Source organism: Corylus avellana, chromosome ca6 (assembly GCF_901000735.1).
Source record: "Corylus avellana chromosome ca6, CavTom2PMs-1.0".
NCBI classification, from domain to species: Eukaryota; Viridiplantae; Streptophyta; class Magnoliopsida; order Fagales; family Betulaceae; genus Corylus; species Corylus avellana.
Window position 1 is genome coordinate 8,303,304 of NC_081546.1, and position 13,870 is coordinate 8,317,173.

A 13,870-nucleotide genomic window follows, 5' to 3' on the forward strand; every position below is an offset into this window, starting at 1 on the left:
GGATGGACTAATTTGGTCACTTATCAAAACCACAGGGACCTCCTGTGATAAAAATGAAACCCCAGGAGGGAAAAAATAAAGTTGTGAAACCCTAGGGACTAATTTAGTATTTAACCCTTAAAAATAAGGGTAACTTTATTTTGGTAGCATAAATTTTCACCCAATTTTACAAATTTTTTAACTTCTAAATTTCTCATTTTTGATCTCTAAATTTTTAATTACTCTCAATGTGGACCTCTCCGTCAGATTTTAAACGTTGTATAACGTTTATACCCTTAATTTTTATATAAAATTTCAACTTTTAAAATTTTTTTTATTTAAAAAAAAAATAAAAATTAAGGACATTTTAGTCTTTTTCTTTTTATATTTTTAACTACTAAAATTAACGGAAAGGTTCTAATTAAAAGTAATTGAAAGTTCAGTAGTCCAAAATAAGAGATTTGAAAATTAAGAGATTTGTAAAATCGGATGGAAGTTCAAGGAATCAAAGTGAAATTTTTCTTAAAAATAATAATAATAAAAAAATACAACAAAGGAATATTTTGGTAAAAAAAAATAAAAAACTTTATTGGCTAAATAAATAGAACATTCCGTATTACTACAAATACAATCTAAAGTACTTTTACGATTTTTCTAATTATTATTTATCGTAGTCTTCGAAAAGTAGCAGATGCCTCAACCAGTACACATTTTTTGTTGTCCGAGACAATAATTGTCAATTCTATTATATAAATGGGATTCAGCTTACATCCAGTTATAACAATAAGTGAACATCGCTGATGAATGATTTTTGGACGGCCAAGATTCAGTTTTCATTTTTGCGCTGTTCTGCGGGGTGACAAACGAGGAACGAAAGAAACTGTATCAGGCACATTGGGCTGCAACCCGATCACACTTTGACTGCATTCTCTTTTTCTCTAACCCTTTCTTTTCTTCTCCTCTAGCTAGCGGGAAGGATCCTCCCCTAGTTGTCTCCTGTAGTTTGATGTTTTGTTGTTTGGTTCTTATAAAAAAACAAAAAAGCTCAAAGCGTAAACGAGAGCTGTTTGTATAAATACTCGACTGACGATTACGTTGCTTAAATCAAAAGCTATCGCCAATAATTGACACGACAGATCATATTGCACATCAAACTTATTGGGATAGCAATTATTCATTGAGATTAAACTGCATAAATCTCCTTGAGTTAATCCTTATCCCTTTTCTAGTGCGGTTCCTTCTTGTGGATTCCAATTGTCCGTTGAGTTGTGTCATTTGATTAAATGGGTCGGATTAAGGTTGGTTTATACTGTCTTATACGTATGACTCGATATAATCCGAACCTGATTTGCAACATCTAAGGCCGACAATTTGTTACATGACTCACAAACTCAATACAAAATTAGCGAATTAAGATTAAAAAGTCTGATTCGTTTATTCATATCTCAATACGACCCGAATCCGATATGCAAATACAAATTACCATGCATACTCAATAGCCCCTGGTTTTGTAAGATATCCAAAAGTTTCTAAAAATAATATGAAGATTTTTGTTTAGAATAACACCACTCAACCGGCCAATCAAAAATCATGGGCTTCAGGACCAATACCAGCCCACAAAAATATACCAATACAAGGCCCAAATACAAAGAGGTCCCTTCTGAAATGAGAATACCCCGGCCCGAAAAGACATGAAGAATACTCACTGGGTCACTCACAGAATAGGTACATCTCGGGAGAACATAACAAATTGGCACATCAAGTGGGTCCCGGAATTGGACATATCCCAAGACCAAAATTCACTCGCTACATGCAAGTCCTAGGGCAAGCATATCTCAAGATAGACAAACAGAGGTGTCTCGGACATGGAAGGTATATGGGAACTTTATCCCAAAATCCTAGGAAAAGTGCTACTAGGTCTCAATTCTTATTTTTTGGGACTGGTTCATATCCCGAAGAACCCGAATTAAATTCCTACTACAGATAGGAATCATAGTCCAAGTCCAACTGAAACTCTTTGTTATCCAATTTAACAATCTTATTGAAACTCTTTGCTCTGTCCTATAAATTGGCCCATACACCATGTATAAACCTCACACTAAAATTTTGTGCATACAACTTTTCTCCAAGAAACTAGTTTAGGCATCCAAAATGAGACATTGCCAGCACACCTGGCAAGCTCCTTTGTTTTGTTTAATTACTTTTATTTTGCAGCGATGGAGGGAAGCGTCTAAAAGCATGTAGATCCGCATGTTCGAAAATTGTTCTAACAATTTTATTTGCAATAAATATTTAGAAATAACTTGCAAACAACTAATACATGACATTATATACCTAAATTTCATTAGAAGATCGTCTTTATCATTATCTTTTGGGCATGAATCAGCCAAAAACTTATGGTGTTGAAGATAGGAAGGGTTCAGGATTTTGCCAAAGACAGGACCACATCTTTTCGTCAAGCTATAATTTAAATTGCATGTGACAGTTATTCTTTTTACATTAAGAAAACTATATACAGAATTAGCAACAATTTGATCACCAGGAAAAACAACATACACATGGTAATCAAAGAAGAACTTTTGAGGCAATGGCAGTATATATAGTTCTCTGCTCACTTGACAATACAGGCTTTACAATAGATCATAAAAATGGGGCTACATGGCTAGTTGGTGGCCTGTAATCATGGATCTCCTGGTATCACCATCCTGGCCTTTCTTCCAGTGAGTACCTTCGCCTGTTTTAGCAATGATGAATCATCTATCATGGTCCATGGATCACAATTCACATTTCCAAAAGTCATAAGGGCTTTTGGGACTAGTAATTAATCATGAGTCCTCTTTATTACAATGAAAAACCAGTAAATTGTCTGTTAATCAGTAAATTGTCTGATTTGACTGATCAAAGCAGCTCTATATTTAACTGAAGCTAAGAATACTCTTTTTAAGTACTCACCTGGTAGACAGACACTTCATTCTCAATCTTCCAAAATTGTATTTAAAACAAAACTTGGAAATACTGGTGTCACGCCCCTGGAAAAAGCTTAACAAGCAGTCAGTTCTCAAGGAACTCTGGAATCTTCAAAACAGCTAGGCTTGTAGATTCAAAGAAGGGCAATTTAAAGATAAAGGGTCAATAACATACTTCAAATAAGGAAGAGTCATGTTCTTCAAGAGGTTCGGGTTTCGAATCACAAAATCCTTCCACTCTTCTCTACTGATTCTACCATCCTTGTCGCAATCAGCATCTGCAAATGTCTATAAGAGTGAAGATTATGTTAAATCATCATCTATCCTAAAAGCTTAAACTTTAAAATTCTATGTTGTTTAGCTCGTCTTTTTTCTTAACAGTAAAGAAATTCAAATTTGTGTAGATGATTACCTTGTCAATGATTGCATCAAGAAGATCATCTGGAAGTGTCATGTCAGATTCCATCAAAATGGCAATTACCATTTGCCTAACCTGAAATAAACCAAAGACTGCTAATTAAGCTGAAAAAGCTTGCACTTTGACCCAAGCTTTCAACCATCAGCCCCATCCAAGAAATACTCACCTCTTCTCGCTCGATAAACCCAGTTTGTCTTAGATCATACAGCCTAAATGCAACTGCAAGAGCTCAACAAGAAACACACAGGGGATGGATCCATGAACCTTATTGACTGCAAAATAACAAAATTCTCTTGAACACTTACAATCAATTTTTTCTTCCATGGGAGCATAGGGATGGAAGACATTGAGTGCATGGACAAATTCCTCAAATTCAATAACGCCATCTTTCTTTTCATCGAAAAGATCAAAAACCTAGAAGAAAAATAAGCTATTATTCACTAAACAATGAAGCAACTTAACTGCTTCTCAAATAAGAAAATAGATTCAGATCATGAGAAAGCAAAGAAATTTTCGTTAGTTTTATTAGAGATGTTGGCTTACATCCAATACAACCTCAGTAACTAGCAAGCAAATAAAGGGGATCAAGTCATCCATGCCTTTAAAAATTTAACGACTAGTCACTATAGCCGACAAGTAGCAAATGAACTGAGGTTACTGTTTCCAATTAATTTATTAGCTAGAGATTAGGAGACTGCCCATCAAATCATCACTTATTTTAAAAGATTAAGCTAATAGAAAAAAAATGAATATAATCATTTAATTTATATGCTCAACACGTGAAATACTTTAATTAAAATGAAAAGTAAATGATGGAAACAAAGTTCAAACTCAAGACTCTGCTCAGATATCATGTTGAATCAACATTTATCTCAAAAATTTAAGCTAATAGGAAGAGATTCATTTAATCATTTAATTTATATTTTAACACCACCAAACATTTAAAATTTAAAGACTAGAAGCTATGTAAGGAACATATGAGGAACGAACTGATTTTTCTTTTGTAACAAAATTTCATCTATTATTCTGGTATACAGCCCATTGTTTCTTCTAAAGTAAAACTAATTTCTATTGCACCAGAACCTCCTACCTTATCTCCTAAGCCTCAAGCTTTACATCCAATGACCCCTAGATCAAGGAAAGGTTCTTTCAAGCCTAAGTCCTTTTATGAGTATCAAATCTACCATGCCCCAAACATCCTCTTTATCTATTTATACAATTCTATCTGAAAATGAGTCCAGTTGCTGCGATTCACAATAGAAGGATGTCAAGTCTCAAGAATTTCAAATTCTTGTCTCCAATGGCACTTGGTCCCTGGTTCCAAGACCCCTTGATCATAACATAATCGAAACAAGTGGATTTAAAAAATCAAACAAAAGCTTGATGGTACTGTTGAAAGGTTTAAAGCTCGTTTTGTTACAAAGGGATTTGATCAACAATGTGATATCAATTACACAGAGACTTTCACCGCGTGATCAAACCATCAATTATCCAAGTTACACTTAATTTGGCAATTCAATTTGACTCGCCTATCCGACAATTGAACATCTCCAATGCTTTCTTGCATGGTTATCTTGGAGAGGAGGTTTTCATGAAATAACCCCAAGGCTTTGTCGACAAAGCTCATCTCAAATTCGTGTACAAGCTCCATAAATCCTTATATGGTTTGAAGCAAGCACCAAAGGCTTAGTTTAATCAATTGTCAACTTTCTTACTTGATCTTAGGTTCACTTCATCCTTAGTTTACCCATCTCTATTTATATTTCGCAATGGTACCATTAAAATTTTTATGCTTATATATGTTGATGACATTATTCTCATAGGTACTAATGTTGCAGCAATTAAATCCCTCATTCAGAAGTTGCAGGGAGAATTTTCTATCAAGGATCTTGGTCCACTTGGTTTTTTTCTTGGAATCAAGGCAATACGCACAACGTCTAGTTTACATTTGTGTTTGGCTAAATATATTCCTGACCTTCTCCATCGAGTTCAAATGGCATGGTTGGTGTAAAGCCTTCAAAGTCGCCTAGTTCCTCGAGTGTTGAACTATCGAAGTTTGATGGCACTTCCCTGTCTAATCCCAACCGAATACAAGCATGTTGTTGGGGCTTCCAATACTGTACTTTAACTCATCTTGAAATTGCATTTGTTGTTAACCAATTGTGCCAGCATATGCATGATCCTACCATGACTCATTAGTCTACTACTAAGCGTGTGCTACGCTATTTAAAGAACTTTGTTGATCATGGCTTAATCTATACTAAGAGTAGCCTTTATTTATCTGCTTATTGTGATAATGATTGGGCTGATAGCTGTGACGATCGTCAATCCCCATAAGGGTTTTCTATTTTTCTGGGCAATTGTCTTGTGTCTTAGAGTGCTAAAAAACAAGCAACTGTTTTTCGCTCCAGCACAAAAGCAGAGTATCAGGCATTGGCCATTACTGCTGTTGAATTATTTTGGTTTCGAATATTGTTTAAGGATATCAGTATTTCTCTTCCGTCAGTCCCTATGTTATACTGCAACAATGTTAGTGTACTTACATTAGCATCAAACCCGGTGTTTCATGCAAGAACCAAACATATCCAAATCGATTACCATTTTTTTCAAGAAAAAGTGGTTAATCAAGATATATTGGTCAAGTTTATTTCATCCAAGGATCAAATTACTTATGTGTTTACAAAGGGACTCTCCTCTACTCAGTTTTTATATTTGAAGTCCAAGCTCATGGTTGTTCCCCTTATTAGCTTGCGGGGGGCTGTTAAAGTACATTCTCAAGAAGATGATGCTAGTGTTCCAAATTAGGTTTAGAATGATATAGTTGCATTCCAACAAGATAAAGAATTAAGCTATCAAAGATGTTGATGATTTGCCTGATCTCCCTGATCCCATTCAAATTCAAGTTATTGAAGATAACTTGCATTCTGCAAATAAAACGCCAATGGCCTATTCAGCCACGATTCTAGCTAGACAACCTCTCATGATATTAAATTCAATTCATTCACATCAGCCAACAGATGTACAAGACAAAATAATCACATTATAATAAGATTGATTGTACAGTCTAAAATTTTCAAATGTAATTTTATCTTTTCTTGTTCATAACCGAATATGGATGTAACTCTATATATACTTATACATGGGTTTGGTAGATTGCCCACCATCTTTTCTTTAAAAAAGATCCTAACAAATCTGCACAAACACAAGCATATTTCTATTATTTAGCCCACAAACATTTAAATCTAATATTGATTGAAATCATTTATCTGGAGGCTGGAGCTCATAACTAGACGTTGTACTAATAATGGAAACTTGATTTCATCACGGATTTTTTTTTTTTTTTTTCTTAATCTTAATGTGGGTTTTGATACACTACAAACTATCAAAATGGTTCAATTGTGAAATATACATGTCACCATAGTTTAATATGACCAATCAATTAGTTTGCAGCAATGCCTAAAATTAATACTGATTTCATAAGTAAGAAGAGGTTGTTCCAGCCATTTACCCGGTCTACAAAAAGACTCTCACCATATGGAGTTTTGAATAGTGCAAATTGAAGCTCTTCCTACAAGATAACAAACATTAATCATAACTTATTTATTTCAATCACAGGGTAAATATTTTTAAGAAACAAAAAAAAAAAACAAAATCCTGCAAAAAGATAGCAATCAAAGCATATTCCCTCAACACATGCACGATTTATTTACCTTTTGAATCAACCCGTCATCAATAATTGAACTGCTCAACTTCTTATACAACTCGAACAATGCCTCCACTTCAGTGAGAGTAACTGTATCGTACAAACAACCATTCATGTCTACATTGCCCATTCCATGCATGCATTAACCTCTTCAAAACACACAACACACGCCCACACACACAAATATTTTTCAAGCAAGGCATTAGTTTAAGAACTCAAAACCTTCATTTTCCACAAACCAAATTGAAGAGAGAACCTAAAAAAGGAGGAAGGTCAAGCATGAAGCGCCGTACTGGATTCCAGCAAGAGGTCACTCCGATACATAATTCACTGTTTGGTTGGAGTATGTAAATAGCTTAAGGAATTCGCAAAGAAAGAGTGTTTGGCAAGAATAGTGCGTACCACATGGGTGAGCTCCTTTCTTCTCTTTGTAGAGTGTTTTTTCCTGTGCTTGGTTGGTTAAGAAGGGGGTCCAGGAGATAATTGATTTGATTATGTGGCCTCATTCAATCATGCGAACGTCCCTTAGTGCGCGAGAAAAAAATTCTACGGGCGAAGTTGGATCTCGAACGCTCGATGGCAAATGTTCGAAGCTAGTTCTTGAATGCTCAATGGCGAATGTTCAAAGTTGGAACTGAACGTTCGATATGATCAATTTGAGAGCATTTAATTTTTGCCACCTCAGCCCTCATGAGGGTGCATTAATGTTGCTTTAAGTATACACCCTACGAATTTAATTAAGAGCTTTCCGTGAAACCCTAAGCCCCCCCTCCAGAGCGCCGCCGCCTCAGGGGAGGAGGGATGCCCGTTGCCTGCATCCCTCCTCCCCTCGACCTCTCCATTCCGGGTCCTAGTATTTTACTTGATGTCCCTAGTCCCGGTGCCCCCTCTCTTCCCCCTCCCCGCCTCTCCTTTCCCCCTCTGCTTTTTCCCTTTTTGCCTATGGTCTTGCCGTTCCCCCGGCCGCTTTCTTCCCCGCCATCTCCATCTGCAGCGTTTCCCTGCTTGGGTTGAAACGGGTTGGGTTCTGGATCGGCTTGCCTTCGACCGATCCTACGTCCTCCACCTGGCTTCCCCCGACCCCTGCCTACCTCCTTGCTTCCCGGTTCTGCCGTGCCCATCCCACCTATTGCAAGGGTTCCGTTGATCCGGCTGGGCTTGTTTTTGTCTTTGGTGTTTCTGGTATGTTGTGCTTGTGTTATCTCTCGGTGGGTACTGCTTTTGGGGGTTTTCACTCAAACTCTCCCCCTCCCTATTTGTTTGTGTGTGCCGCCGATCTCTTCCGCGCCCGCTTCACTGCTCACCACTCGCTGTCAGGTCTTTTCACGCGCCCCTCCTGCGCCAAGCTGTTTGTGCCACCTTCCGCAATGGTTTCCGGCCAACTCGCGATCAGCCTCTTCCGGCTGCCGTGACCTGTGTTTTTTGCATTTATTTCCCTGTATTGTTGTTTTTCTGTAATTTATTTTCCTGCATTTGTTTTACTGTTCCCTTTATTTCCCTGTATGGTTTTTTTTTTTTGCTTGTAATAAGGCTCTGTACTTCTGCTTTGTTGCGCCTGGTTGCTGCCCGTTATTATTGGTCCAAACCCTTGGGTTGTGGATGTGAACTTTATCCTAGCTTTCGGGTCGAGGAGGATGAGTATCGGCTTGGGGGTTTTGCTCTCAAGGCCGAGGAATAAGTATCGGCTTGGGGGTTTTGCTCTCAAGGCCAAGGAATAAGCGTTACCTATACATTAGATGTGTCTGTTTGATACAGATCTGGTTTTTAAACCTGATGATTAGTCATAGGTTAGCGGATGCTGTGTTATGGTTGATTTGGTCTGTTGCTGATGACTGTATCTTTAGCTTCGGCTATGATTTACTTCAGAGTTTTTTGCTCTGTTTGTAAGAGCTTTAGGCTCGCGACTTTTATCAATGAATAAGTATGGTATGTTTCAAAAAAACAAAAAAAAAAAAGTATATAGCCTACATCCTTGGCCTCCATTTTTGTCATTGTTCAGTTGAGTTAACCCTTGTAAGTTAACTCTCTAGAGAGTAAGTTTTGAAGAGAGAATGAGCTCTCTTATGACCTTGTCTTCAAGGAGAGGTAATCCTTTCGCCCAATCTCGTTTTTAGTCCTATTATTTGCGTGTTATGCCTTTGATTAGTTGTTGTCAAGCTTTATTTTCGTAGTCTAATCTCTTAGTTGTAGATCTATCATCTAGGGTTTATATGCTAGTGGGTTAATGAGTATTGTATGGATGGTTTACACTTTAGGTCTTGACATCTTGTTGTTTTTGTTTGAATAAATTCGGTTTCAGAGCATGTAAGTAAACCCATGAGTATGTTAAGGATTTATGCTAGATCTAGTGATGGGTTGGCTTATTTAAATTTTATGATGAAATATGGGTTACATGAGGATGATGCATGTGTTTAAGAGAAACTTGGAATGCGTTGGATTGGGGTTTATAGATAAGCATGAGGCTCAAAATCAGGTTTCTATCTGTAACCAAACTTTCAATGTTTATATATTTTAGAACGTGTGCAGGGACGAAGGAAGGGGGGGACTGGCAGGGCTAGGGCTCCCCACCAAATGACAATTTTTTTTTTTTAAAAGGTAAAAACAATTTTTTTTTATGGTTAATTTTTTTTTTTTTTTTTGCTAATGGGCCCCTGCCCATTAAATTTTTTCAACCATGGCCCCTGCCCATTCTCAAGACTGGCTCCGTCCCTGAACGTGTATAACAACTTAGGGAAAAGCGTTTTTCCCTAGCTCTAGCCACATCTACATTATCACCCCAAAAGAACTAGTCAATTTGAAACTTTTAAAAATTCATTATAAAGCTCAGTTTCACCTAATAACTAGGCAATGTAAGACTTAACACTCATGACTATCTTTATAAACCACCCACTCTATGTGGACTTTTTCTCATTTTCTCAATATGAGACCGGGGTGTTGCAAAAAGACAATGAATAATTACATATGACATGGATGGGGACCATTGCCGACTATTATACAAGTTGAGCTTTTGGTCCATGGACCCAAGAGGGGATTTCTTTGAAGGGGCCGCTTGGTGCAACCAAGGCTGAGCTAAAGCAGAGAAGGTTGCAAAGAGAGAGAGAAGTCGATGAAGCCAGAGGGTCAAGCCAAAGCATGGGAAAAGGAGGTCGAATGCCTTGAAGTCTACAAGCAATCTGAAGAACAGGCAACTCTAGCTTGCTAGGTTTTAAATATTTGGAAAGAAAAGGGATGAGAGCTATCCAGCAAATAAATTCCCAACAAAAGTATTGTTTTCTTAATTAATTAATTCCACTTAAATATTTTATCTAAGCAAGGTCACGTGATAAATTATAGGGGTTCATATGATCAAAGGGAGACTTTTTCCATATGACGGCACTCATATTAAAGAATTTTTTAGAGAATGGATCTTCTTAGTAAGACAAAGAGGTTAGTGGATACAACTAATTAGCCTATATGTATTTTTGTATCCTATGCTATAAATGTTAAATTGTGTTACTTATGTTATTACATGAATTGTTTCTTTTATTGAGATGATATTTTATTAGAAAAGTTTCTAAGAGTTGTTTTCTTTTATTGAAATGTTATTTTGAAAATAAATTATTAAAATTGTGTTTTTGTTCTCAAACAAATAAGAGAAAGAGATTGAGTACTTGTAAAATTAGAAAATAAGAAAAAGAAGAATATTTATAAGAGAAAGAAATATTTTTCATTTATTCAAGGAAAAGAGAAAATTAAGAATTAATTGTTTTGAGAATATAATTAAAATTTAATTGGCTTCATAGATCAAAGATAGTAATTGGGTGCTGTATTATACTGCAAGACATTGAGAAGGTGTGGTCCATTATTAGAATGTTTTTATTTTGAGTGCACCCAGAGTTAATTGAAAAGTCTCATTCCATAAAGAATTCTTTATGCGGCCACCGGTTGAGTCATGATCTAAAGGGATCACACAACCCTCACACATAAGGCATAATAGTGTATAAGAGTATATGTAATATATATATATATATATTACTATAAAAGTGTTTCATAAATTATTGGAAAATTTACGGCTTTTTATTTTATTTTACATATCCACTTACTAATTTTTTAAAGATTAGTGTCGTTTTTCATGGTAGCACGTCACCTTCTAGAAGGTGACGTGCCACTGTTCACACGTCACCAAACAACACTACCTCGGTACCTCCTTTTCTAGTCTATCCAATTTTTGTCATTTCAAAAACATCACTAAAGGCACGTCACTAACCATATAGTGACATTTTTTAGCCCAAAACGTCACTATATATATGGCAGTCATTAAACCTCAATGTTTTTGGAGTGTCACCCCTTTTTCTTCCCATTTTTTTGCAGAGGGTGTAGGGTTGTGTTTCGCAAATCTTCTTGTTATGAGTTTTTTGTTTAAATTAATAATAATAAAAAATAATTAATATAATATAGATGTCAAATAAGATGACTTTTGTGAGAGAAAAGTGAAATATATATATATATATATATATAAATATATATATATATATATATATATATATATATATAAAGAAGTTGATTGTTTTTAAGGAAGTGAAAATAAGAGGGGAAGGGGAAGGGGTGTTTGCCGAACGGTGTTATATGTGATTATCGTCCCCGTTTTGAGGTTATCTCCTTGGGTTTTATGCCCATCTAAGCATTTGAAAAACCTCTTCTTAAAAAATCTTTTGCCATTGTCCGTATTTCTCCTATTAGATTTCGTTGGAACTATTAATATGCAACAATAACTTCCAAGAAAGGGCTTCTCCGGCCCAAAGTTAGTCCCATTACTCCTTTTGATTAAGTCCAATAGACTGATTGAACCTAGCCAAGTCTAAATGGAACAAGATCATCTACAATTCATTTGAACTGGATTATATCTAGTTAGTTATAGTGAAAATATATTTTTATCTTTTCACTTTTTGATGAGACAAAAATATTTTTCCACTTTAACTAAATGGATATTATCCAGCTCAAGATCAAGATAGGCAGGCGCACAAGCACCCGAAATACATGGTGTATAGGTATCCACACCTTTGCCACCTAGACCCATGGTGTATAGGTATCCACACCTTTGCCACCTAGACCCCTAACATTCCTGCCGGCCTGCCCACCCTCCCTTCTTCACTAGGGCCGCAAATTCAAATCAATTATTCCCTTAACTTCCTCCCGAGGACCCTAACCAATTACTTCATGGAAGGTGCTCATGACCTAAGGTATATAAGTACTATTATCCGAACGAATACCAACTTAAGCGAGAGTTATCCGCTAAAAACCAAGAGACGCTTCATGCTTGACATTACTCCTTTTTTGAGGGTTCATTCGACTTAGAATTCCAGCTGATTCTTCCCAAGTCAATTTATTGAGAATTCTAATATAATTTCTTCTAATATCATGAAGCACACAATAGAGAAAGCCAGAAAGGGGGAGAGACAAATTACAGATGGTTTCATTAGCGAGGCGAGCATGATCTTCGGAGCCGTACCCGCGTTTCTTGGGGCTCGGCCTGCACTCGAAGCAATCCGCCATAGCCAATATGAAAACCTCGATTATCCCTAGAAACGGTATAAACGCCGCACAGAGCCGCTCGCCGACCGTCAAAGAGCTCGTTCGCTGTTCAACCACAAAAACATTAACGTAAACATAAACAAAAACGATAGGAGAAACGCAAATATTGATTTGGTTTCATTAATTACCGGGGAATCCATGGTTGGATATAATTCAAGGCTTGTTTCTCTCTACAAAGAAAGATATAATCTGCAGACTATTTGTACGAAACTCCGCGCTCTGTTTTCCCTCGTGGTTTGTACATTTGGTTGGAGAAGATGAAAGAGAGAGTGAGGGGGAAATGACGAACAGCAATGACTTCATTATCATATACGTACGAACGTTAACGGACACGTGTTGTTCTTGTATTTTGGTGTTTTTTTTCAGTCAACCATAAAATGCCTATATATTTCATAAATTACTCTTTTATTTTTTGTAAAATAGTTTACTTTTTTAAAGCATAATTTTTCTTTGTGAACACAATACCGCAGCACACCTTAAGCAAAGAAATAAAGTCCTAATTTAAAAATAATAATTAAAATTTTAAAAACAAACGTGAGAAGATTGAGCAATAATATATAATACACTCACATCGATCTCACCATCATTCCACAAGGTTCATGTGACAGTACGTGCTCATCAACTCTAGTACTTAATTTTTTTAAAATATATATATATATATATAGTTGATGGTTACTTTCATATCCTCATTGTGGGAGATCAAGATCCCGTAGCTTTTTAAAATTATGTGAATTCAAGCTGTTTCTTACATTAAACAGCTTGAAATGTTACATTTTAAAAAGGTAGCTTGTTATCGTTGCAGTAAAAAAGAATTTTTCTTTCCAAATGGCTTTTTCTTCCCGTGATACGTTTCTTCTTCATAAAGCCAAAAAACTATTTTTGGCTCAAAGTTATATTACAATATAAAGTGTAAGAACATGATGAAAATATATTAAATTCTCATTGGTAACATACCACCTTTTAATATGGTAGCATTTTCATTCTATGCAAATAACGGCATGAATGCACATAATTTTAGAATTTGAAATTGTAAGGATCATTACCCTTCTCCTATCATACTTAGCTGGGTACCATTCTTAATCTATTCCGATTTTTTTTTTTCTTTTTTTTTTTTTAATTATGATTGATTTATCGTATCACGTCAATTAATATGCTAGGAGAAAACAAAATAACTTTTTTTTTTCTTCTTACTTTATCTTGTTTCAATAATTCATTTCCTCTCCAATGGTCTAG

At 36.0% G+C, this 13,870-nt stretch overlaps 1 protein-coding gene across 1 annotated transcript; it reads right to left on the bottom strand.

Moving 5' to 3' along the window:
- Nucleotides 1-2,953: 2,953 nt before the first annotated feature.
- Nucleotides 2,954-12,824, bottom strand: LOC132184314 (calcineurin B-like protein 10). Its single transcript, XM_059597897.1, has 9 exons — nucleotides 12,766-12,824; nucleotides 12,511-12,682; nucleotides 7,074-7,156; nucleotides 6,872-6,931; nucleotides 3,669-3,777; nucleotides 3,530-3,582; nucleotides 3,358-3,438; nucleotides 3,121-3,233; nucleotides 2,954-3,008 (listed from the first exon to the last, which is right to left on the bottom strand). The coding sequence occupies exons 1-9, from the start codon at nucleotides 12,775-12,777 to the stop codon at nucleotides 2,954-2,956; spliced, it is 738 nt and encodes a 245-aa protein (XP_059453880.1). The 5' UTR covers nucleotides 12,778-12,824.
- Nucleotides 12,825-13,870: the final 1,046 nt, after the last annotated feature.